Source organism: Pteropus medius, unplaced genomic scaffold (assembly GCF_902729225.1).
Source record: "Pteropus medius unplaced genomic scaffold, Ma_sr-lr_union100, whole genome shotgun sequence".
Lineage (NCBI taxonomy): Eukaryota > Metazoa > Chordata > Mammalia > Chiroptera > Pteropodidae > Pteropus > Pteropus medius.
Window position 1 is genome coordinate 14,998,125 of NW_024354503.1, and position 27,513 is coordinate 15,025,637.

Consider the following 27,513-nt stretch of genomic DNA (forward strand, 5'->3'; position numbering starts at 1 on the left):
TAGTATCTCTGATAGAGACTGGGCTCAGAATCATCCTCCAATAGCAAACATCTTATACTACAAAACAAGGCTTCAGAAAGAAAAAAATTTAAATTCAAAGAATAAGGTACCTCAGTGTTGTCATTTCGCAAATTAAAATTGGTAGGAAAAGTATAAAATCACTCTTTAAATTCATCGGAGAGATTCTCTGGAACTTCTACCAGGCAACAGCCAGTCTGGTTTAAGTTACTACAATGGGACTTTTGTTTCCCCTACCTCCACCCAACCAGAATAAAAACCTCTGCTGGGTAGTTTGGCATCTTTCCTCTTACTGGAAGCAAGGGGAGAAGGTAGTAACCAATAATCAGCCACTGCCCAGTCACTGAGGCCAGTCAGAAGGGGATGAAGATCCTAGGCCCTCGCTGTACTTTAATCAGAAAACCAGTTACACTGCTCCTAGATTATTGAGGATCATCTGTATTGCCTAAATCAGAATAGTTGTCCAAATTAGTAAAATTTTACTATTCCATTTCTCCTATTGCTTCCATTAGGAAAGGGAGACTAGGCAAAGCATAAAATACCCAGGCCATTCCACATCAGAAAGGTAGCACTAGAATATTCAGCAAGTGCAAATAAAATAAATAGGTTCATACGTAAAATTCAAAGACTAGCCTCCTCCTTTCTATAGATAGTTTAGTCATTAAGGAACTATATACTGGATGCAACTATATAAATAAGCATTTTCTGCGAATTTTTCAGCCTGCTTCTTAGGAAAGTACATGTTCAATGTCAATTCCTATGTTAAAGAATTATTTAGGCTTTTATTTAGAACTCAAAATTAATTTTAAATAGAAACCCATTTCAAAGTATATATGTAATCCTTTAAATGTCCCACTCGTATATGTCCTTGCTGTATTTAACTACAGCTATCTATGTTTCTCTTCGAAATCTACCATTAGCCTTCACCTTATTGTGTGAAATTCCAGCTGAACACTGAAAACCAGTCTGCCTCTCTATGGCTGCTCTCATTTCTTCCACAATCACTGCTCCCACGGTGAGCTGTAGGTCTGGAGAGTTGGTGTTTTCAATCTGAAGAGAATCAAGCCATTGCAATAAGCCTCGTTTTCGCATCTCTTCTGAAAAAGTTGAAAGGTCATGTTTAGACACTCTTTTAAATCAGGATTTTATTTTGGTTTATCTATTGCAGAAATGCTTAGATTTCAAGTACTTTAGATATGTAGGTTGTCACAAAAAATGGCAGCCATTTTAGAAGACTAATTACTCGTAAGAGATCAGTTTCTCCTTCATACCGATTCAAGCAGCCTTAGCTTCACTCTGGGCTGAACTTTATGGTTTTAACTTTTTTTTTTTTAATGCCTACAGCACCTGGTCTTCCTAGGTGGTCTCCCATCCAAGTACTAAGCAGGCCCGCCCCTGCTTAGCTTCCGAGATCAGACAGGATCAGGCACGTTCAGGGTGGCATGGCTGTAGACTGAACTTTATGGTTTTAATGTGCAACGAATATTTTATATTATCTTTCATGACCAATGATTTAAAAGTACATGTTTTCTCGCTCCAGTTCTCCTGAACTGTCTTCCTCTTTCCCTTGCATATTCCCAAGAATTCTATTGTTATTCAGTTAGAATATATTCAGAATTAACTCATGCTTCAAGATAAACTTAAGTTAGTATGTAGTATATATTTTTAGAGGCCAGTGCCAATTGAGTTCCTTAAAATCCCATCAGGGGCACTATGAGACTTAGTGCAGGCTATTCGATGTAGTTTGGACTCGAGTCCTTGAAAATATCCAATTTAGAGCTAGTCACAATTTTGAAAAAGCACAAAAAATGATTATGTAGCAAGGAATTAGATATATAGGAAATATAGACATGCTGATTTGAGAGGCAGTAATGAGGTATGAACAAGGCAAGGAAATATACTCAAAGTATCTTGGAGAAGTAGAGTGAAGGTTCACATGTAGAGAAGAGGAGGAAGATGAGCACATAGAAGGAAATATTTTCCAACTATTTTTTATATTAAATTTATTGAGGTGATGTTGGTTAATAAAATTATATAGGTTTCAAGTATATAGTTCTATAACACATCATCTGTATATTGCATTGTGTTCACCACCCAAAATCAAATCTCCTTCCGTCACCATGTATTTGACCTCCTTTACCCTTTTCTACCTCCCCCTTAATATTTTCCAACTATTCATGACTGCTGCTTTTCTTTGCTGACTTGTCTTTGTCTTCTAATACCCTAATTGTGGATACTGAGCAACAGTCTCCTCTTTGTATATATGCTTTTTCTCTTGGTGAACTGGTACTGGCTTATGTTTCAGTTTGTTTATTCTTAGTACCTGCAAATCTTACTCTCAATCCTCAAACTCTTAAAATACTAATCCCTTATCTCCTCCACTTCCCTACAAAATAAGTCTTGAATTTTTCATTATAATTTCAAACTAAATATAACTAAAATCAAGCTCTATTTTATCTTTCTCCTCAAAGGTTCTCTTTCCCAAAACAACTCTCTATTTCTATTAAAGGTTTAAAATCCAAATAATATTGTCTTTTTTATCTTTCATTCCTCATTATTTATTTAGTGAACAAAGCCCACTTTAAATTTTTCACATATCCATTGCAACCCACCCAATTATTTTATTCTTTTCTTCATTTTGCCTAGACCACCTCAACTTCCAAACCACCTTCTCCCTGGATGCATTCTACACAATGCCCACAAATTAAATATTCTGATACCCGTGTTATCAATCTGATCCCCTGTTCAAAACTGTCATTAGCTCCCTCACACCTACGAAATAAAGTATGAACTCTATAAACTGGCATTGAAGACCATCTGCCCTTTTCAATTTATCTTCTATGAATCCCAAATTTATTATAGTCTTACAGTTTCCCGAACATACTGGTTTCTACCTTAAGATATCACTTATTCTATCTCCCTGCTCTTACTCCTTAACTCTGGTCTTCTCTCTTTTGCTTAAATGTATCTTATCTATACTTCAGGGCTTATCTCAAGTCTCATCTATCCTGAGGTCCTCTCCAACTATTTTAGCTATCCTTGGGGAGCTCCACTAAAGTCTTTTAGCTCTTCTCTGTAACAACTGTAGCATAATTGTTAAAAGAACACACTCTGCAGTCAGGGCAGTTCCAAATATTGGCTTCACAACCTACTATGTGACTTGGTTACATAATTCTCTAAGCTTCAGTTTTGTTGTCTATAAAATAAGGATCAGAGTACCGTACCTCACCAGATTGTTGTGAGGATTAAAAGATATATATATTTATATATATTATATAAAATATATTTTTATATATAAAATATGTATATTTAGTTAAAGCTCCTTAGCACAGTGCCTTGCACATATTAAGAACAATACACAGAACTTCCTGCATTTAGAACCATTTATTAGTAAATTCTAGGTTTGGAAAATAATTTATTGAAATTATGGAGTTCTCTGAACTTTTTCTTAACTAGGAGAGCTAAGTTTTCTCTGCTTTAGAGTTCTTCATTATTGCTCTTATTAGGTAATACTGCAATCGCATTACTCTATGTCCATGTCAATTGAACAGGACCACAGAAGTTAAGCAGCATTCCTTTGTTTGTTTCTTTTCTCTAGTTGATAACAAGAATTTATAAAATTTTTGAGTTTTCTTTGTTATACTGTGGTGGAGTAGAGGGAGGAGATTTGGGTGCTTTTTGGTGAAAAATGCCCACTAAAGTGAGAAAAGACTTTACTTTTCCTATTGAATTATCTTATCTCTGGGTACCTTTGTAGAAACCAATTGACCAAAAAAAAAAAAATCTATTTGTGTACTTTCTATTATGTACCATACATCTATATGCCTCATATACCTCATATATGGTCCACTAGTTACTGTAAATTTAGTTAAACCTTAATGTCAGGTAGTGTAAGTCTTCCAATTTAATTCTTTTACAAAGTTGTTTGGCTATGCCTCATCCTTTGCATTTCTGTACAACTTTTAGAATCGGTTTGTCAATTTCTACAAAATCAAGCAGGGTCTTTGGAAGGGAATGCAATGAATCTGTAGGTCAATTTAGGGAGACTTGAGGTTTAATAACATTTAGTCTTTTGATCCATGAGCATAGTATGTCTTTCCATTGATTTCATCTTCTTTAATTTTTCTCAGTGATGTTTTATAGGCTTCACTAGTTTTTCAAATATATTGTTCAAATTATCTCTAATAATTTCATGATTTTAATGCTATTGCAAATGATATTGCTTTTTAAATTTCGATTTCTCACTTTTAATTTTAGTATATAGAAATGCTATTGATTTTTATATTGACTTTGTTTCCTGCAACCGTGCTAATCTCACTTATTTTAGTGTATTGGGGATGGGGAGGTAGGGGAGTAGATTTCCTAGGATTCTCTGTAAACATGGTCATGTTACCTGCAAAGAAAGTTTACTTCTTCCTTCACATCTGAATATATTTTATTTCCTCTTCTGTTCTGATTGGGCCATCTTGTATCTGCAGTATGATGCTGAATAGAACTGGCATAAGAGTAAGTGTTGATGACCTGTGCCAAAACTTCAGGGTTAGACTAATAAACCTCTAGCTAGACTCTACAACTCCAGGGACCATAATGACAAAAAAGAAATCCCTGTACTGATAACAGGTGTGCCTTCCTCTGTGCTATAAGCTGATTAGTGCCTTCCAAGCATCATCAGGCTGCTGGCAGAATTTATCATCTTGCAGCTTGTGGAACTGAGATCCCTGTTTTCTTATCGGCTGTCAGCAGAGGGCAGCAATCAGAGCCTAGCCACGGGCCTTCTCCAAAGGCCTTCTCATAACAAACATAGCAGCTTCTTCAAAGCCAGTACAGAATCTAAGTCCCATAACTCTTATCTTTGACAGTTGATTTATAATTTTTTTATACCACTACACAACTGTTTCATGGTGTATGCATTCAGATGATGTTCAATATATGCTTAGAAATGGATTAAGAGAAAGCAAAGGGAGGAGAGAACAAATGAGTTCCTTAGCTAACACAAACAAGTTAAAAATGTCCCCGAGGGGAAAGTTTTCGCTCTGGCAGTTTTGAGTATTATTTTTAAATAATCTTTCTACTGGAAACAGAAAATATAAAGCTGCAAATGCAACATGGCTGAGCAGGACCGCTAGCTTTGAACCCATTAAGAGGCAGGATGGTGAAGGTTATATGCACCTAGACCAGCTAATTTCTGTTAACAGTTTTTTGTTGCTGTTGCACACATCATCTGGTATGAAGTATCATAAACTATATACTAGACATTTCAATGTTCTGAACACTATAAATAATAATATATCACTGCATCTGGAAGCTTAGTATTTAAACTGGACACACTAAAGCAACAGATGCATAAGACATAGAAATAAGACTTCATCTTTATAAACATTGGCATTTTAAATAAAATTGTACATAGGTGAGAAGGATGGGTGCAGAAGAGGAACATGTCCATTTGAGTCATTATTTGACCACCTACAAAGGTATATGCTATCATGTTCAGCCAGAGAGCTGTTTGACAATGAGTTTCAGCCAAAAACCAGTGTAATGTGTATTAATAGTTCTTTCTCTGAGGTATATGGGTTTCAGAGTGTTTGTAAATTTCTTGAAAACTGCACAAAAAATTGTCTTATGTGTCGATACATATTTTTCTGAGACAAACAAGGATCCAGAGCTTTCAAAAAGGTATGTAGCCCTCAAACCTTTAAAAAAAATCAATGGTTTAAAGCATTATAAAACAAATTCCAAATGTTTATTTAAATAAAATGTCACACAAAGTGGTATGCAAAGCTTAGACCAAAGAAAACCTTCCTTATTATGATCAGTAAATTTCTGACTCTGGTCCCAGAATAAAGAAATCATGACATTTTTATCATCAAATGGTTATGTTCCATAACTGCCTCTTTTAAGTGACACATTTTTATTGTTCATTGTATTTTCTCTAAAGAACTAAAGGATCTGCAGCCTCCAGCTTGATAAACTCTCCTACCTCAGGATCAGAGGATAAAATAATTTCTGAATGGCCTTTTCCACAAGCTACCCTGGGCAGTTCTAATACTATCCTTCAACACAACATATTAAAGGCATATCATACAACTGTTCAACAGCAAAAGGCAATTTTAACATCTTACATCTTGTTTTAAAACATGAAACCCATGGGAAAGTCACCACTCTAACTAAAAATCAGCTAAACTCTCTTGGAGTTTTTTTCTGGATAAATCCTCATTGTTTCTACAAGTAATAACAGATTACTTTATCTTTTTCCCAAGAAGAAGTTAACTTGCTACAGATTTGTATCCATACAGTTTCCTTTTGGCTAAAGTCCAACTTCAAAGTTTTTGTTTTTGTTTTTGACTGAAAGAGCTCTTTTAGATAAGAATGATGTTACAAAATAATAGCTTTAAAAGTACATGTTACAGATAAAGGGGAGAATAGATACACTGTTTTAAATATAGCCATGATCAAAAGTAGTAAAAAATGTGTAGGAAAAAAGTGTAGACACCCTGCTGAAAAGCTTCTAGATATAGAATTCTTTGTTCTGGTAGATCTAGCTGAATTCCACTTTCATAATATTTGATTTAAAAATATATAAGACCCAGATTGTCTTAGATATGGTATCTAAAACCATCATAATTTAATATGACCACAAAGCAAGTTTCTATTGCTTTAATTTTATTCTTGTATAAGAAAATATTTTTAACCGAGTACATTTTATTTTTTAGAATACTTTCATACAAATTATATCGAGTTTTGTCAGGTATATGAAGTAAATAAATATGAACTCATAAAAATCACTTATCATTCCCCTACACATCAATACCTAAGTAGAAAATAGGAAAAAAAATGTAAAATCACAATAATGATAAAAAGTTAAAGCATCGAGGAATTAACGTAACAAGTGAATGCACAAGATCTTTATAGAAAAATATAAAGCTTTAATAAAGACATAATTGGATATAATAAAAGTGAATATTGATTCCTCCTTCACACCCTACACACATACGTGCACGCACGCACACATACACACACACACACACACACACACACACACACAAATGGATTGAAAAATCTAAATTTGAAAGGCAAAACAATAAAGCTAGAATAAGACAGAATAATTTCTTCATGACCTTGAGGTAGGTAAAGATTTCTTAAACAGGATGTAAAAAATACTATCTATAAAGAAAAAGATAAATTGGACCAAATCAAAATTAAGAACCTCTGTTCATCAAAAGCCACCATGAAGAATGAAAAACAAGCTACAGACCAGAGATATTTGCAATACATATATTTGATAAAGGATTCCTATCCAAAATACATACAAAGTCCTATAGATGAATGAGATAAGACAATCCAACAGGAAATGAGCAAAATACTTAACCAGACACTTTATGAAAGGAGATATCTAAATGGTCAATAAACATACAAAAAGGTGCTCGATTTCATTAACACCAGGGACATGCAAACTAAAACCACAATGTGATCTTACTATATACCCCTCAAAATGGCTAAACTGCAAGAGAAAAAGCAAATGTTGACAAGGATGTGGAACAACTACGATTCTCATATGCTGCTAGTGAGATTATAAATTGTTACAACCATTTTGTAAAACTGGTAGTATCTACTAAAGCTGACCATAGACAAACTAAAGCTAAATATCAGCAAACTCTACAATTGAACACTTCTGGTAAAATACCCAACAGAAATGAATATATTTGTTCACCAAAAGATATTGACAAAAATGTTCACAGTAGCGCTATTCTTAGTAGCCCAAGACTGGAAGCAACCCAAATATCTACCAATAGTAGAATGGGTAAATTGTGGGATAGTCATAGCAATTAGTAAACAAACTCAACTACATACAACAGAATGGATGAATCTCACAAAGACAATATTGAGTTAATGAAGCCAGACTCAAGTATACACTGCAGGGTTATTAATTTTATAAAGTTCGAATACAAGCTAAATAGAAATCAGGACCAGTTACTATAGGAGCAGGAGAGAGGAATGAATGGTGACCAGAAGGGTAGGCAAGGGTGGCTCCTAGGGTTCCGTTATTGTTCTTTGATCTGAGTGCTGCTTACACGGGTGGATTGACATTGTGAAAATTAGTCAAGAGATACATACTTGCAATTTGTGCACTTTATGTATATATCAATGAAAAGTTTATGTCTGGAATACTGGATTCCAGATCTCAGAAGGAGCAGAAACATTATAACAGGTAAATCAAATTTTTTTAACTTAAAAAAAATCATGCAAGGGATATATTAATGAAGACCTAAAAAATTGGCGAGATATGTTTATGGATAGGATAATTTAACATTAAGATAACTATTCTCTCTAAATATGTAAATTTAATATAAATCCATCAGGATCTAATGTATTCTAAAATACATACTGAACAATAAAAGTTCATAAATAGTTAAGACAATTTTGAAAAACAAAAGCAGAAGGGAGTCCTTATCAAATATTATGACATACTACAAACGGTAATAACAGCAATGTGTTTCCAGAGGAGGAGCAGACAGACTAATGGGATACTACAGAAACAGATCCACTTATATGTGGGAAGCTGAGAAAGAATGAATTGTTTAATAAATAATTGTTAGGAAAACTGGTTCACAATAAGAATAATAAAGTGGCTCATCAAATAAAAAAAGTGAACCCCATATGGTTGAAAGACCTAAAAATAAATTATAAAGAAATTGGAGGAAAATGTAGAAAAATGTCATTGTAAACTTCTAGTAGAAATGGACATCCAAAACAAAATTCAAAATGCATAAACCATAAGGTGTAACACTGATGGACCAAAGAACTTTGTTCAGCAAAGTATGACATAAAAAAATTTAATGGATGACAGACTTGGGATAAGTTATTTGCAATGTCAAAAATAGACAAGGTACCAATCACTAGGATATACAAGGAACTCTTGCAAAAAAAAAAAAAAAAAAGGAAATCCAGTGGAAATCCAGTATATAAATAAGCCATTCACAAAAGTAGAAACTCAACTAGCTAACAAGAATATGAAGAGATGCTCAACCTTAATTAATAAATAAATAAATGTAAACTAAAACCCCCCAAAACAAAATACCACTTTATAGCCATCACACTGGCAAGTATTTTTAAACATTAGATAATATCAATTGCTGGTGAGGATATGGGGGAAACAGAAATTCTTGTGTACTGCCAGGGGTAGGGTAAACTGTTACAGTGATTCTGGGGAACAAATTGGCAGTTTTTAGTGAAACTAGTTATATATGACCCTATGACCTAGCAGTCCAGTCCTGAAAATACTTCCCAGAGAAACCCTTGCATAGATCCAAAAGAGGATGAATGAGGACATTCACCATATAAACACTAGGAAGTTAGATGCAACCAATGAGTGCATCACGAGGAGCATGGTCTGTAAACATGGTAGAGCTATCCCACTGATTATGCTGTAATTATTTAAAAGTAACCAATTACACATAAATATAGCTACATGGATAAAACTATAAAGTCACCATTGAAAGAAAACTAAGAAAAAGAATGAGATCTATAACACAATACTATCTTGTAATTTAAAAGCACAAATTTACAAAGCACATACACAAAGCAACACTGTATAATTTATAAAGACATAAACATATTTAAGAAGATATACCAAGAATATCAGTGGGGTGCCAAAAGGTATATAGGGGTGGGGAGGGAGTAGGGGGAATCACTATGAAAGAAAGAAGTAAAATAAAATGAGAAGCCTTGCACAGCCCTTTGATGATAGTGTGCTGTGAATTGATTAGAAATTTTGAGTGACTAAACTCCCTGTACCTGAGGCCCCCTTAAATAAAGCTCACCCTTATGATGAAGAAACCAAGTTACAATATAAATTAACCTACAAAAGATGGAAGAGCTCAGTCAGCCTTCTATTGACAACTCTAATCTGCCTTAGTTATATCTAAAGAGAAACTTGATTTCATACAGATTTCACAAGCTTCTCAATATACCTGGAACGATAGAGAATTTGTATATCCTTCCACATGAGTCCTTGTGATTCATTCAGGTTGTAGTTTAAGTCTCCTTTCAGTCAATCCAAGAAGTATCAATGTGACCAAGCAAAGCAGGTTCCAAAGCCAGGAAGCAGAAGCAATATGATGGTATGGAAATACCTTTCTGAACAGTCTCTTCTGCTGTTGTAGGGCCTTGAGGCAACCCTTCAATGTAGGTGGTTGGCAACAAGTCTGCTGAGATAGGTTGGCCTTGTAGCTTTTGTAGTCTCTCTTGTACAGTACTGGTCAGGTCTACGTAAGCCTCATCAATGCTGGCACGTTCAATCACAGCAAAACGAGACAGTATCTCCATCACTTCCACACTAGCTTCCCGGTACCTAAAAAGTATAAGCATTATACATGTAGGCAATTAATGGAGGCAACATTGAGACTGTGGGCCCTATCCTCTTCTTATGATGGCATAATAATATACATAATCAGTGCAATGTTTCCTTAAAGAGAGGAATGGCTTGTCAGATACTAGATAGTAACTGAACTAAAGGGATCAATGAACAGGCAGATGGTCAATAACAGAAACAAAGGAAAAGAAGAACTATGGAGGCAAATCTTTTTAGTGCAACTCTAACACTACCAAGGTAGAAAGCATCCAGATCACAAACATGTCTTTGTGACAAGGATCTCTTTGAAGATGAAGAAAAGTCAAACCAGTTTAACTAGAAAACACTGTACTACGATCACCTATTCCTTTTTGTTATTTTCATATACACACCACACAGTATTCTGCTCCTATTTTTTTACAAATAAGAGATAACTTAAGGGAACACTGCACAGTACCCAAGTATCTGGTCTTCCACATGATGGTATTTCTCATTATAAAATGACATAAGGATTTTATACCTCAACAATGGCGAGTTTGATGAACATATGAGCTGGTCCTCCATACACACACACCCAATCAACCAACCAAGTCTAATCACTTTTGAATATACTAATACTCAAATTATCAAGTTGAAGATCAGCTCCTCGAATGTGGTGATGCATCTGAACAGGCAGACAGCCTTCCCCAGGGGATACCAATCTCACCATATACTGTCTCTTCAAACCGTAACAGGCAGCTCTTCTGGCAGTATACACAGCTAATTTCTATGGCAATATGTGGATGTTTTCTTTGCTTTGGACTTGTTATAGAATTTAAAGTAAGTTCTTTGTTCCTGTTGAACCTATTTTATTTGTCACAAAAATGGAAATACTTGTACATCTTCACTAAGACATGTATCAAAACAAGTACAAATGTTGTTTAAAATATTCTCAAATAAGAGAATTAGAGAAAGGAAGAATTAGAGAAAGACTGGCCTTTCTTCTTTTAATTGTTATTTGGGCTGGATAGAAGATAGACCTCAAAGCAAAAAAGAACACAAGTGTGTGCAAGAGCGTGAGAACATGATACATACAGAGCAAGGAAAGGATGCTCTATTGTGGTAGTAGGTGTTCCTTCACAGTGTCTTGAGCAAATTACTCTAAGGTATTTTTAAGAATATTTGATAAACTTAGTGTGTATATGTTTCTGGAAATCATATTTTTATAACTCGGTATCTCAGGTTAATTATTAAAATAATAATTTTAAATCACCAGGTCTTAATAACTCTGTGGTCTATAAACTTACTCCTAAATTTCCTAAAACTGTCTTTGTTCAAGAGTAAAATAAATGATCTAGTTTAAAGCTGGCGGTGTGAGACTTTGCAAAATCATACTCTGAAGTCAACTATATTTCTGGGAAGTTACACTGTCTTTACTAGCATAAAATTCTATTCAATGTATTGTAGCATATGTCCATTAGCTGAATTAATTCTACTTTAGGGTTAAGGTATTAACCTTCAGTCATTCTGTCCTCTTTTCTGGCAATAACTTCAATGTGAGATTGGGACTACGACACTCCACCTTTAGATTTCCAATTCATAGGTGAATTCAGGAATATCTCAAGTCCCAAGTCAAAGCATGAACCCTACACACCACGCCACGCAGTATAGTGTACTGTGAGAATGTAGACACTGGAATCTGAAAAAAAAAAAAACTGAATCCTCAGTCTTCTACTTTCTAGCTGTGTGAACTTAAATTATTTAACTTCTCTAAACCTGTTTCCTATGTATGTGTGTTGAGGGGGCAGGTAATATTAGAACCTATTTTATAACAGTGTGATTTAAGAGATATTACCTATGGAGAGCTTAACATAGTACCTAGCATATGTCATATACTCAGTACACACTATTAGATTATTATAATGGCTGAAGCTTGTACCTATCTCTAATTTGACTATGCCTACACATGTCTCCCAGTCCAAGGCTAACCTTCTAAAATTTGAGGAGAGACAGCTCAGTTGAAAAACAGAAAAGGTAATCTTCGAGATTATCCAGTTCTGGCAAATAATTCTAGAATTGTCAGTTTGGCTCAGCCTTCTCTAGAAAAACTCTTAGTTTCACAGTCAATTTAATTACTTCAAACATTTCAAGCTTGGTCTGAGAACATGGGAATTGGTATTAAGTTTTAATTACAACAACCAATTTTTAAATAATTAGAAAATGAAAGGGTGTCAAGGGCAACCATTGTTATAAGTTATAATGACTCTGAACCGTTCCTGAAATACAATACTACAATCTGTTTTCATTTTACACAGAAAAATTGGTGGACCAAAAAGAACTTTTTCAGATATTAGTTTGAAATTTGAAACATCAGTTCCTAGCCTCATGGAATATTATTTCCAAGTCTTCTATTCCCCTTAAACAATCATTTTTCTTACTTGGTGAGGTTAGCTTTCCCACGGGACTCAAGAACTTGTGCCAGTAGAAGATCTGGGCATAACTTCTTAGCATCATCTGCCCACATGCTTCTAGTGACCCCAAATGCACGCGCTTCATAACTCACTGCAATTATTCTAAAGATAGAACAGAAAAAAATATTACATGATCACAAGCAGGAATAATTAATATTTAACATGAATAGGCTATAAACTTAACAGTAGAAACTTTTTGGCCACAGTTACCACTATTTGGTCTCAAACACAGCAGTTCAGAAATCTCAAAAATTGGACCTAGCATAGTGCATGCATTCTTATAGATGAAAATAGTAGTTGACAGTTACAACGATAAGTATGATACATACCCTCCACCTTTCCATGATTTGTACTGCACGACTGCACAAGGTTTATTCCTCAAATGAGGATTTTGCCGCTGCTCCACTTGAACGAAAAAACAGTCCATGTCCACTAGAGCAACTACCCGGTCCTGTCCATTAGCCATTTTTCTATAAGACAATATTTTATGGACAGTTAAAAAGGATACCTAATCCAAAGTGCCAAGGAAAATTATATTCCCATTCTTCTTTTGTTGAGTTACCATGAGCATGGGAGCCTGGACACTAACAAGAATGAAATAGCATTTCCATCTACTGCTAGAAGGAGAGTAATAAATGGGTACAATTTTAGGAAGGGAATACATATTAAAATTTTTTAAAATACCTATGCCCCCAAAGAATTGAACACTTCAGAAAAGAAGGTTTACAAATAGTCAATAGGCACCTGAAAATGAGCTCAACATTTAGTCATAGGGAAATGCAAATTAAAACCACAATGTACATCAATAGAAGGATTAAGCTGACAGTTAATCTAGTTCATAGATAAGTCTCAAGTATAAACTCAGGGAAAAGAGAAGCATAAAATGATATATAACATCTTAGCATTCATGTGCATTTTTAAAACTTTTTATTTTGAAATAATTTTAGACTTACAAAAATGTTGCAAAAATAGTAGGGTTCTCCTACATGCCGTCTCCCCTAATGTTAACATTTTACTTAGCACAATTATCAAAACTAAAAATGAACACTGGTATAATGTTCAACTACATACTTTACTTGAATTTCACCAGTCATTCCACTAATATCCTTTTCCTGTTCCAGGATCCAATCTAGGATACAATCTTAGTCATCATGTCTCCTTAGTCTTCTCCAATCTATGACACCTCCTCATTCTTTCCTTGTTTTTCATGACCTTGACACTTTCGAAGAGAACTAATAAATTACTTTGAGAATCTCTCTCAGTTTAGGTTTGTCTGATGTTTTCTCTTGATTAGGTTGAGGTTATGCGTTTTGGGCAACAATATTATGGAAGTGAAATGGTCTTCTCAGTGTATCATATTGGGAGGTACATAATGTCCCTATGTCTTATTACTAGTGATGTTAACCATGACCATTTAATGTTTGCCAGGTTTCTCATTGTAAAGTCACTATTTTTTCTTTGGTAATAAATATCTTAGGGGACATGCTTTGAGAATACGAAAATATCCTGTTTCTCCTCAAACTTTCAACCACTAGCCACTCATCAGTGAATCCTGCCTGTCACAATTACTTTGCGGTGTTCTCATGGTGATTTCCTACCCATTCTTGTAAATTTCTGAAGACAAAAGAAAACAATACTTTATACTACTTGAGGGCAGACAGACAGAAAGCTGTCTATGGATGATAGACTGGAAGAACAAACCTTAGTGAATATCGTGAATATAGACTAATATTATCATATAACATCGTTAAATATTAGTGAATACAGACTAATATTATCATTTAACATTGTTAGAAATCTAAAAGAAGGAATGTTAAACTAATGCAGTGGCTCCCAAACTTTGCTGCAGATTGGAATCACCTAGGAACATTTAAATAATTTTGATATTGGCTTCTACCACCAGACATCCTCATTTAACTGGTGTAGATGTGACTTGGGCATTGTGATTTTTACAAGCTCTCCAGGCAATTCTAATGTGCAGCAGAGATTGAGAACCACTGACTTAAAGTAAATAAGATACTTATGGAAACACCAGTAATTCATGATTTAAATATGAGAAACACAGGTTATACAGTTGAGTAAGCACTCAACTGTATTCTTTTTAAAAAGTGTCAAAAATTAATATTCACCTTGAAAAAATTGGCATGCAACCACAAACGGGAAGATTAATGGAAAGAAAACAATTAAAAAAATCAGTGTCAAGGCATTAATTCCTTATAAATTCCTCATTAATTCCTTATAAATTACAGGCAGAATGTAATACTTGAAACATTTATAAGTTAAAACCATTAACAGGTCAGTAATCATTTACCTTGAAGTGCTTTTTGCATAGTACTGGAACAGATGATAATAGTAAATGCAAATAGGAAATACCAGAATAAAAATAGTAAATACATTTTCACAAAAAAACACCATGTATGCACCATATTAGATACAAATACCAGAAGTGGACTATGAATAGGAAGCAGTGATTTAAGTCCAGCAAACACATTACTGAGTATACAAACACAAAAACCGATATGCATACTTTAACAGCTAATGAAGTTATTGAAGTTTTCGGTTCATGTATTTTGCTGGAAAAACAGCTTTTTAAAGATGGAAAATGAAACACACTCTCTGCCAAAACCCTCCTTTCAGAATAAGGGCTACACTACTCTGAAGTCTTATATATAGCACTTCAAATATCAAAACTGCACACACCTTCAATAACTGCAATCAATCATCTTTAAACATCTTGATTTATCGCAATCAGTACAAGTTTCATGCCGATCAGGTGATAAGACATCCAAAGAAAATAAGTACACGTGAAGAGGGAAGTTTAAGGGCTACAGAGAAAAATATCATTTTTTTCTACAAGAAAAATTCTCTTAGAGGACAACAGCAGGGCCTTATCTCTCTGTGAGCATGTATGTCTATTCCATGTAATTTCGGCCCAAGGTTGTCACCAGCCACTGCTATATCATAAAACCAACAGCCAAGGCAACACAGAAAGTTTGAAAATAGTGATATCTACAGTTTTTTAATTCTCTTACCAATGTGGAAAATACCCGGCAAAACTGCCAACTGAGGACTCCACAGATGCTGGGTTCGGTGTCCACTGGAAAGAAGATAAAGGGGTCTTGAATATCTGTCCCCTTTCCGGGAGCAAGCCAGTCGGTATTGAGAGAGATTTATTCCCCGCAACGATTTAAAAACACACCAAGGATCGTAGGGGATCTTTGCCTGGGCAGCCGCCCGCACAGCCCAGTGGATTCAGCCACAGCCAGCGCGCTCAACTTCAGCTCTCCTGACAGCTCAGCGCGCTCGCAGCGCAGGGCGTTGACGCGCCTGCGCGTCGCAGCCCTTCCGTCTCCCGCCCCGCCCCTCGAGGAGCAACCGTCACAAGGAAGCCGCAACTTCCGCCGGCGCGTGCGCGGTGGAGGGTCGAGCGCGTGCGCAGCGCCGGTTCCTTCCCGGCTGGGGCTTCTGCTGCTCACGCTCCTCCTCCTGCTCCCCACCCCCCCAGCCTGCCGCGGCCCGGTCCCAGCGTGTTATCCCAGCACAGGAGCCGACGGTTCCTTGTGCTCCTGGGGCAGCCGTGGTGCATTCTCGCGGCGCGTGGCAGTAGCCATGGCGATGGATCAAGTGAACGCGCTGTGCGAGCAGCTGGTGAAAGCGGTGACGGTCATGATGGACCCCAGCTCCACCCAGCGCTATCGGCTGGAAGCCCTAAAGGTAGCTGGGCTCTGGCACCCCGGGCCTGCCCCGAGACCCTCCCCCAGCCCAGACGTCCCTGCGCCGCCCATAACCCTGATCCTCTCCAGCCCTCGCGGCCCTTGGACCTCCCTCCTCATCCTCGAGGAGCTTTCCCTCGCCGCCCTCCGCGCCTCTTCCCACTCCCAGCCTTCTCTTCTCGCCACGCCTGCCCCTTTCCCGGGACGCTCTGGTTCCTAGCTACTTTTGGCGGTCTCATCATATCACCACTTCCCTGCCCTCTCCTACCCCTTTCCCTACTTCTGTTCACTCTTGTCCGCATCACGACCCGCCGTCTCTCCACAGCTCGCTGCAACCATTTTATTCCCCCAAGCCTCACATCCATCCGCACATCCCCTCGCCTTCTCGTGGCGCACGTGTCCATCCCGTACCCAGACCAGCTACATCCTTTATGGTCTCCCATTCACTAAATGTTTCCCTGATAACCTGCTTCCCGGCCTGCCCTAAATGAGCTCCAGCCCCCCTTTACTTATATCCTTACACCCCTCCCTAAACCTCTTATGTGTCTTGGTTATTTCTGGGCTAATTCTCACACACCCTCACCGCATGTATTTTAGTGTGTGATAGTCTTAGGCTATTTTGCGCAAAGATGAACTTCCACCACTTACTTTGCATTTTGACAAGGGCATTTTGATTTCTTGAAAGTAGTGTCCCAGATGCTCTGCTCCCGGGACTGACTCTTTTGTTGCAGTTTTGGGAAGCTAATACAATATGAGCATATTCCTGCATCAAACAATGTATGTATGTGGGCTGTGAGAAATAAAATGACCATTAGGAAAAAAATATTTGTGCTATATGTATTAAAGTGACGTACAGTGAGCATCACTTGGAGGAAACTTTACAATATATGGATGTATGCCACAGGATTTGGAATCAAAACAATTGGGTCTTTTTTTTTTTTGCTATGAAATATTAAAAGTAGACACAAAAGTAGAAAAAAGTAGATGTACATATATCCATCGCCTAAACTCAGCAGTTATAAAGATTTTACATTTGCTTTACCCCTCCCCCTCACCAAAAATTTTTAAAGCAAGTCCTAGAAATTGTCTTTTCACCCCTGTATACTTAAAAGGTGTATCTCTAACATAATTTTTTACTCTGTTCTGTCACATTTTTTTCAACATTAGTTGAACATCGCATGGGAAATATGGAACTATGATAGTGAAAGGAATGTTTATTGGTTCTTTACTCATAATATTGATCTAGATTTTGCAATTTAAAAATAAAGCTCAGGTTGGAGTTTGTTAAGATGTTTTCTTCGTCTTTACTCTCTTGGCTCTTAAAGGAAATGCTAACTTTTCTTCTTTCAGTTTTGTGAAGAGTTTAAAGAAAAGTGCCCTATCTGTGTCCCCTGTGGCTTGAGGTTGGCTGAGAAAACACAAATGGCCATCGTCAGACATTTTGGCCTTCAGATCCTGGAACACGTTGTCAAGTAAGGAGCTTTTGGACATTATCACAAGTCTGTGAGAGAGCAAATCTTTATTTCTTATATAACTCATAGAGATACTCTTAAGGTGAGTAGAAAAGAGCAGTTCCCAAAAAGAAAGGATTGATCCCCGAGAGGTTATCACAACCTCATGGGAGCTCTCATTAAGGACTTAACCTTCCTCTTCTTCAATTTCTTCATCCATGTAAAGTTCATGGTACATGCTAAGTGTTCTACAAATATTAGCCGGTAGTCATTCAGCCAGCATTTACTGAGCTCCTACTGTATGCCAGCAGACTTTAAAGTCTTTTTAGAATAATGCAGCATGTAGGTAAATAAATCTGATTAGGCACTGTGCCTTTAATTTTTTTTTTTTTTTTTAATTTTAGTGTGTGCCTTCTCTGAATGGCAAATCCAAAGCAGGGTGATATGAGAATAACTGAAAATCCTTCCTAACTTGAGTCTCCTACTCCCAGGGCCTATCAGAAGAATCAGTTTTTAAGATTTAACCAGTTTTTCTGGAATTGTGCTATTACCTTGTAAACCAGCATAGAAAGGGAGTTAGTTGTATCAAGATTTTATTTTCTGAAAAGCAACTACATTGTTGCAGTTGTCTTAGATGTGTATTTGCTTTTGGTCTGTCAGGAAGATCAAGGGGAAAGCTGATCTGTGCACAAATCCTATGTGGATTCCAATGAATGGACCACTGCCTATATAAAACTCTTTCTCAAGAATTTTTCTATTGTTAGCAGTTTGATTAAATGTAGACTGTTTTTGTCTGTTCTTTGAAGGGCATGAAATTGAAAGTATAACTTCTTAATGAAATCACCAACTTACTCTTAACACAGGAATCAAAGCTAGTTTCTTATGAGAGAAGACTTCTAATGTCGTTCTGTTGACTTTATGCATTTTGGTGGCCAGGTTTCGATGGAACAGCATGTCTCGACTGGAGAAGGTCTATCTGAAGAACAGTGTCATGGAGCTGATTGAAAATGTAAGGAATGATTGGTTGGAAGACTTGTGTTTCCAAGGTAGTTTAGACAAAGTGTGACTTCTTCAATGTAGCATTTGTTTAAAAATTCACTGGTTCTGCATATGTCAAACAGCATGCTTTGTATGATATGAAATGTTACCTTCAAGGTAAAAAGAACCACGATCACAAATCATAATTCATCACATTTCTCTTACTAGATTTAATTAATTCTTTATGCATGACTTCTGTTTGAAAACGATAAAGACAGGGCAGAGGAGATAAAACATTTTCAGCAAATAAATAAGATTCTTAGATCTCAATTAGATTTCACTTAGCTGTTTGTTTCATTTTATTCCAAACTTATTTATCCCAAATGTACTGTATGATTGTAATAGTAAAAAATATGCAGAATGAATTTGTTTCAGGAGTTAGAATATGGCTTTAAACATGTTTAAAATCCACAGCCCTTTTTCTTCTTTTTTATAAAGGGTGTGAAAAATGGAATTCCCACCCCTTTTTATCTTCAAAATATGGTGCTTTTAATAGAAAAAAAAATTTCCTTCAAAATTGTTAATTAACTTAGGTAGGATTTGTATTTTGCTAGTTCTGGGGACACTCAACAGAAGTCATAATTCATTAATCTTGATATCAAACTAAGGAGAGTCCCAGTAATAGTTTTTCTGTACTTTCTAATACTAGACTATTGGTAAAATATTCAGGTGCTCCTTGTACCTCCCATTTTGTCAGCCCTCAGTTACTCCTTATTTCTGTATTCTTTGACCCTGGCCCTCTTATAAGAGTCTTTTCAGTTTCTAAAGGAGAATAATGATGCCTTCCTTGCTGTGCGTGACAGCCATTTTATTAGCTGGTGCAACTCTCAATTAAGATTAGCATGAATGCAGGACAAGTGACTCAGACATGGAGGACAGGTTTGTTTATTCTGTTTAGTTTAAAAGCAGACCTGATGAGTTTTTACCCTTTTAGAGCCCAGTTTTTTCCTTGAATTCAGTCTTGCAGATCTCTTAATGTCTTGCATTCTTTTTCAGGGTACACTGAACATTTTGGAAGAAGAGAACCATATTAAAGATGTTCTGTCTCGAATTGTAGTGGAAATGATCAAGCGGGAGTGGCCACAGCACTGGCCTGACATGCTAATAGAATTGGACACTCTTTCCAAACAAGGGGTATGAAATACAACTACCAATTTCGGGCTTTTTGTTCCCGCCCTCCCCCACTTTCAGGAGTTTGTTTGTTTTGTCAATAGAAAAGAGCCTTTCAGCATACATATAATAAAAAATGTTTTAGTTTAACTAGCTTATTTCTGTTGATACAGGAAACACAGACAGAATTAGTGATGTTCATTCTTTTGAGACTGGCAGAGGACGTAGTGACCTTTCATACACTGCCCTTTCAAAGAAGAAGGGATATCCAGCAAACATTAACCCAGAACATGGAAAGGATCTTCAGTTTTCTACTTAACACACTTCAAGAAAATGTAAACAAGTATCGGCAAGTGGTAAGGGATACCCCACCTCCTCAAAGCTCTATTTTTTTAATATGAATGGGTTTTTTTGTTTGTTTGTTTGTTTGAAGTTAAAACGAGTCTTCAGTGAGGAACTAGGGTGTCTAGTTCAGCAAAAGAAAAGGCTATTTTTTAAGCAAAAAAGAAACGGATGCCAGGAAAAACAAGAACTGATTTTTTTAAGAAATTCAGTTCAACGAGTTTCCATGTCTACTAGAAAAAAGTAACTTTATAGTAATAAAAATCTTTAAATAGTATAAAAATGAAGGTTAATTCTTAATATTGGAAAGCCCAGATTTCTGATAGGTCAGGGTAGTGTCCCTGTCAAACTCTGATGTCCCATTTAGTCCTAGTCCCTATAATGTAAACTATGCCACGTTTTATTAATCTTGACTCTGTGCTTCCAGGTAAGTCTTTTGCAGAAGGGCAAGCCAGATATTCTCTTTCCAACCATTGTCATTTTTAGCAGAGAGCCTCCAAAAGAAGGTAGTGTGAAAGTTAACCTAGTATAGAGGTCCTCACTGGGGCAATTTTGCCCTCCAGGTTGTCTCAAGATGGTACTGGCATCTAGTGGGTAGAGGCCAGGGATACTGCTAAACATTCTATAATGCACAGAACAATCCCCACAATAAAGAATTATTCAACCTGAAATGTCAAAGGTACCGAGGTTGAAAAACCCTGACCTATAATTCTCATATGTGCTTATTTCACAAAATAGGATTAATTAAAATTAGTTATTTTTTATGCCCCTGACAGATTCATTAGGTCTGTTTTCAGAGAAGCAGTAGATATTCAGATGAGAGAAGGTATTATGAGCTGTTAGGGTTGACAGGAAGTCAGAGTGATTACCTGATGTGTACTATATACTTGTTTGAGCTTTATGTATTATTTAATCCCCAGAGCAACCCAAAGAGTTAGAAAATATCTCCATTTTACGGAGGAAAAAATCCAAGGCTCAGAGAGTAATTATTAAAGATCCCCTAATAAATGGTTGCGGTGGGATTCAAGCCCTATTTTTTTTTTTTTTACTGATTGACTCCACCAAATACCTCCCCAAGATTTGTCAAAAGAAAATATCAAGAAAATATTTGCATATAAAAACTTATGTGTTAAGGGTGAAGGAGGTATTCTTTTTATTTTCCCCTAGGAGAAGGAGAACAAATTATGAATACTTCGTTGCTCTAGAAATCTAGCCAACATGCCAGAACAGGGCTGATTGGTGATGGTCTGACACAAGTTAGAAACATCTACTGTGGTGTTTTTCTTAGCCTCAGTTTCTGTTCTCTCCATCTGTTAAACCAAGCCACCACTTGTGCCCAGGACCAGAGCACAGCAACAGCCATCTCTTGAACCTCAGTTTGCTCATAGTCGCTTCTCTGCTTCCCATCCCTTCAACTTCCCAATTGGGGAATATGTTGAGTGATGAGTTGAATAACGGGATGAGTAGGCTAACTCTCGCTGTCCCATCACCTGGCTCCTGTGCTGGTCCCAGGGAGCATGGAGGATACAAACGGAAATGAAGGATTTGTAGGAATGGAGACTAAAGGCTGGACTTGGCTGATGTCACTTGGCTCCCTTTTCCTTCTTGAGCAGCATCAATAGATAGATGCTGGTGAGAGGGTTCCACTCATCTCTGTCCTATTAACACCTCTACTTGATCACTGGCAATGAAGGCCTAATACTTGTTCTTTATGGAAAAAATATTTTTTGAAAATTGAGAAAAGGAATCGTAAAATAAGTCCTTTATGATCCTAATGGTGGTTAAGTTTTAAGGTACTTAAGAATTTGGTATTCCTGCTTGTATTATTTTTTCTTCAACAGTCTTCGGGAGTTACTCGTAATTTTAATTTCAGAAACTCCTCAGGAAAATATTAATTTTACACTCTTGTAAATTATAAACATACACTTCTTTATGGAATTTAAGGGTAAAAATCAGTCATGATTGTGCATTTTATTAAACAGATATTTTGATCTATTTAGCATCTAATATTTTTTGTGTATGTGTTTCTCCTATACATACATGGTCATAAATTGTATTAATTTAATTTTGGGGTTTTTTTGGGTTTTTTTTCCCCATTAACATTACATAATTTCAGTATACCTTTGTTGGTTATAATTTGTCTTTATTTTAATTTGGAAAAACTGCTAATACTTTGTTTTAAACTATTTCTTTCATTGCTGGCAATGTTGAGCCTTATTCATTGTTCATCTATTGTATTTGTAAATTGTATGCTTTGAAACTATTTGTGGATCTTAATGTTCTAATAAATTTTTGTAAGCTCTTTAAATATTAACTTTCTGTCATATTGCTAAAATTAAAATAACCTGTCTTAGAGGAAATATCAATTGTGTATTCTTAGTAAAGCTGTATTTTTTCTAAGATTGAAAGTTGAGTCTGTATTTGAGAATTTTTATTCAAGGGTCTTGATTGTGGGGATGGAGTTATTACATAGCCTTTTGCTCATTAAAAACATTGGATCCTTATACTTCTTTTCTTTCAGAAGACAGATAATTCTCAGGAGTCAAAGGTAAGAGCTCTTTGTGGAGCTGGAAGGAGACTACTTTGAGGCTTTCAGGTACAGGATGCATATGCCTAGTGGAGGGTGACCTCAGCTTTGGTTTATTTGATCACTAAGATAAGGTGGAAGAGAGTTAAAATTACAATATTTGAGATTTTTTGAAGGAAATATAATGGGCACTCAGGCCAATGTGGTATTACTGATGTACGTTGTGAATACCATTGTTTGAGAAGTGATCGCGTTATCAGAAGAAAACCTTTGAGATTCTTATTAGTGACTGTTACATGAGTACATTTTTTAAAAAATCATTTTCTTTTTAGAATTAGAAAATAGAAAGAATTCAGGTATAACCTTGCTTTTTTGTCTATCTGTGAGGACTTAATGGTCAAAGTTATTTCTTTTCATGTAGGCTCAAGCAAACTGTCGAGTAGGAGTTGCAGCACTGAATACTCTAGCAGGCTACATTGACTGGGTGTCCATGAGTCATATTACTGCGGAAAACTGTAAACTCCTAGAGATGCTGTGCTTGCTTCTGAATGAGCAGGAACTTCAGCTGGGAGCAGCTGAATGTCTCCTTATTGCTGTCAGCAGAAAAGTAAGTTACTACTTCAAACTTTTATCCTCAGTCTGAGGGTGTGTGTGTGTGTTATTAGATGTGTGTGTGTATGTGTTTAATTGTATGTTGTGACAGAAAGACACGTAAAGGTTTGTTTTTTGTTGTTTTTTTTTTACTTGACCCCAACTGACTACCTACCTGCAACCCCTTTGGACAACAGTTTGCCAACATTCTAGGGCTTCATCTGCAGAATATACAGAGATTTGTTGGGCTACGTGGTTCTTGAAACAGCTATGAATCTTGGCACTTTACACGTAACAGATAAAAGTAGTACTAAAGTTTAAATCTCAATGTTATGTCAAAGAATCTTAGATGGTGGCTACACTGGCTTTATATCTGTCTTGGCTAATAATTGGGACCATGACTCTTTTCTCCATAGGAATGCTATCTAAAGATGTAATTTACTTTGCTTTTTTATCAGCATTATTTCCCAGTACATTTAAAATGTAAGTTTTATCCAGATTCGGTTTCAAAGAGCTGGCTTTTTTCCAGTGCTCAGTCAGCCCAGGGGCTATGTGAGATATTAAGAAGTCAGTATATTTAATTATATAGGGATGGAAGATGTTAGTACTTGGAGGCTTTTAATAATATAGCTTGTATTACCTGTGTTTCCCTAAAATTGGGTCTAGGGCAAGTTGGAAGACCGGAAGCCCTTAATGGTCTTATTTGGAGATGTTGCCATGCATTATATACTCTCTGCTGCACAGTGAGTATCTACTTTTCTATATGTTTTCTAATTTCTTTGTTATTTTTATATCATACTCGGATATATCTGAAGTTCCTATCTGAATGCTGGCAGTCAGTTGACGGTGTTTTTAATAAGAAAACCAGTTAATTTTAAAGAGACTATTTAACTTTTTTGAATACCTTATGCTGGAAATAAATTGTAGCTATTGTCTCAACACCACCCATGTTCACACAATTTTCCCCATTCTCCCCAGACAACTCATACCTGTGAGTCTCTTTGTTTGCTTCTGATGGTCCCTAAGCCTCCCAGTAGCCTTGGTAATGAGGCCTGAGAATGCTCTGATCTGGAGCAGAGTCTGTCCCAGGGCCTGCCTTGATTGCAGAACTTCAGACTCCTCCCTGATCTCCTTGTCAAAATAATCAATGGCTGAAGTGCTGAAGCTCTCGGAAGCAGCAGGAACAATGTATTCAAAGAGACACATATACATAAAACCTATAAACACATTCTATGTTCTAAAATAATAGCTTCTGCTTATTTTCTTCTAATTGCTCTGGATAATACTGAAGCATTTCCTGATGTGATCCTTACCAGGGAGTCAGAACTGTATATTACAAATAGTTGAAGCTGTTGCAACACCTCTTTTCAATACTCTTCACTTATTCTTGGTCCCAAGGACAAGTGGAAAGATGTGAGACACATATGTATTACTGAAAATCTCTGTCTATTCTAATACAACTTTTATGATGGCTTTTTTTCCTATGGAGACTACAGCTCTATTTTTAAGGGGTCCTGTTAATTAAATGAATGACGCATCTCTTGGGTAGCCACTGTAGTTACTAACCGTTAGTTCCATAGAGACCATGACATTCACACTGAGGTGTCCCATTTCTCTTTGTGCTACTGATACCGGTTAGCAAAGCTATGATTCAAACCCAGGCAGTTAGACTCCAGAGCCTGCACTGGAAACTGTAATTCCAGTGCCCTTCAACATCACTAGACCCTAGGTCTTGATTACCTCAAGGTCCAAGCTTTTTACATTGTACTCTACTCCCTCCAGAACACAGCTAATATGGCTACTGTCCACACTAATTTTTATTACTGTGAATAGTTTTAAATCATTTCAGTCCGGTTTTGCCACTAAGTTACAAATTTTTTAATTTAAAGAGCTATTTGGATTCTAAAATAGCATATAAGGGATTATAGATCTGAACTAAATGACTTAGAGAAGTGAGACACAAAGTTATACTTTTATTGCAGTCTTTTTTTTTTTTGGAGCAATTTTAGGTTCATAGCAAAATTCAGGGTAAGGTACAGAGATTTCCCATATACCTCATGCTCCTACACATGCATAGCCTCCCATTATCAACACCCTGACCAGAATGGTACATTGGTTACAATTAATGAACCTACCTTGACATATCAAATCATCCAAACTCCATAGTTTACCTTAGGGTTCTCTCTTGGTGTTGTATATTCTATGGGTTATTAGCACTGAATAATAACCTATTGTCTGGATATTTATTTATCCATTCATCTACCAAAGGACATCTTGGTTGCTTAAGTTTGGGAAATTATGAATAAAGCTACTATAAACATCCAGGTTTAACAAGCTATAAGCATGCAGGGTTTTGTGTGAACACAAGTTTTCATCTCCTTTGGGTAAATACCAACGAAGACAGTTGCTGGATTATATGGGTAGAGTATCCTTAGTTTTGTAAGAAACTGTCAAACTGTCTTCCAAAGTGGCTGTACCATTTTGTATTCATACCAGCAGGGACTGGGTTCCTGTTGCTCCACATCCTTGATAGAATCTGGGGTTGTCATTGTTAGATTTTGGTCATTCTAATAGGCATGCAGTGGTATCTCGTTTTAATTTGCATTTTTCTGGTGACATGATGTGGAACATATTTTCATGTTTATTTGCCATCTGTATATCTGAGGTCTTTGGCCCATTTTTTAAGTCAGGTTAATTTTTTATTGTTGAGCTTTAAAGAGTTCTTTGTATGTCTTAGATAAGCAGTCCTTTATCATTTGTGTCTTTTGCAAATATTTTCTCCCAGTCTGTGGCTTGTCTTTTCATTTTCTTGATTATACTCCTTTTAATTTTGTTGTGGTATAAGGAATTGTTACACATGCTCCCCTTAGGGATCTCTGAGTCCTCTTTGGGTGTCAACCAATTTCTTGTGCAGCTTTTTATGTATGTAAGTACGTGCATTTTATGGAGTCATGCTCAGAATTTACAGTATTAGCCCCAAATATCTAAGGACCATATAATGCCCCAAATTAGAGTGTTTTTTTGAAGAATGAGATTACATTGAACAAACAGTATTACTCATTGATCTTTCAGTGTTGGGGGTTTTTTTGGTGTTTTGTTTTGTTTTGTTTTTAACTTTAATAATCAACCGAAATTTGAATGTTGAAGCATAGACCACATACAGTTTCATTTGATGGGAATCCTCTTGGACCTCTTGATGTACAACTAATCATACTATTTTCTCATCTTACAGGACTGCTGATGGAGGAGGCTTGGTAGAAAAACACTATGTCTTCCTGAAGAGACTCTGTCAGGTGTTGTGTGCTCTGGGCAATCAACTTTGTGCATTGCTGGTAAGCACTTTCTGGAGAGTTTCAGGGCCATTTGAGGAGAGCATTTAGAAAGTTATATTTGTATAAGGGCTGTCATGCCATTGATTTTAGCCTTATAGAGCGTGATCCTACAGATTATTTTATGTGGTTCTATAGATTAAATTCTTTTAACAGGGTTTGAATGATATAAATTTTTTTAACAAGTCAGTTATTAATATCAACAGCAAACATCCATGTATGTTATTCAATAAGTCAACTTTGCTATTCTTGTGAATTTTGGAACTTGTAAAACATCATTCTGCTGAATGCATTATCCTTAAAGTCCTATTAGGTCATGAAACATAGATTTGAGTAAAGAACCCTTTCTCTAAACCTAAAGGATCTATTATTGGATCATAAAAGAAAACTTTAGTTTGGTTTATGTAGACATATCAGTCTTTAGGGAAATATTTAATACTCCGTCTTACAAGTTGAAAAGATATTGGTACAGACTTTTATGCTTGATATTATGCCTTTTTGTGGTGGCTTGAATGGTTAAGAGAGGATAGAGCTTAAGACATACTGAGTGGTTATTTAATGAGTTAGGTCACAGAGATGTGAATAGACCAGTTCTG

General features: G+C 36.3%; 2 protein-coding genes and 1 non-coding gene across 6 annotated transcripts in view; 1 reads left to right on the top strand and 2 right to left on the bottom strand.

Annotated features, from left to right (window-relative positions):
- POLH (DNA polymerase eta) overlaps positions 1-16,166 on the bottom strand; it is a 28,681-nt gene extending 12,515 nt beyond the window's left edge. The window contains exons 1-6 of one of the 4 annotated variants that reach the window (XM_039854438.1): positions 16,016-16,166; positions 15,849-15,913; positions 13,146-13,286; positions 12,784-12,918; positions 10,149-10,366; positions 946-1,115 (exon numbers count right to left, since the gene is read on the bottom strand). In XM_039854438.1, coding sequence (XP_039710372.1) covers positions 946-1,115; positions 10,149-10,366; positions 12,784-12,918; positions 13,146-13,282 — 660 coding nt within the window. In that variant the 5' untranslated portion in view covers positions 13,283-13,286; positions 15,849-15,913; positions 16,016-16,166. Of the gene's footprint in view, positions 1-945; positions 1,116-10,148; positions 10,367-12,783; positions 12,919-13,145; positions 13,287-15,848 lie in introns of those variants that run through there. The other 3 variants (XM_039854439.1, XM_039854437.1, XM_039854440.1) reach the window with 3 other exon arrangements.
- LOC120596459 (5S ribosomal RNA) lies at positions 1,354-1,472 on the bottom strand. Its single transcript, XR_005651155.1, has one exon. It is a non-coding gene; the product is annotated as a 5S ribosomal RNA (ribosomal RNA).
- Positions 16,167-16,261: 95 nt separating the features above from the next.
- The window catches only part of XPO5 (exportin 5), a 38,431-nt gene continuing 27,179 nt past the window's right edge, over positions 16,262-27,513 (top strand). Inside the window, exons 1-9 of the mRNA XM_039854436.1 lie at positions 16,262-16,530; positions 17,880-18,001; positions 18,917-18,989; positions 20,015-20,152; positions 20,302-20,484; positions 22,992-23,018; positions 23,419-23,604; positions 24,255-24,331; positions 26,821-26,920. Coding sequence (XP_039710370.1) covers positions 16,426-16,530; positions 17,880-18,001; positions 18,917-18,989; positions 20,015-20,152; positions 20,302-20,484; positions 22,992-23,018; positions 23,419-23,604; positions 24,255-24,331; positions 26,821-26,920 — 1,011 coding nt within the window. The 5' untranslated portion in view covers positions 16,262-16,425. The remainder of the gene's footprint in view (positions 16,531-17,879; positions 18,002-18,916; positions 18,990-20,014; positions 20,153-20,301; positions 20,485-22,991; positions 23,019-23,418; positions 23,605-24,254; positions 24,332-26,820; positions 26,921-27,513) is intronic.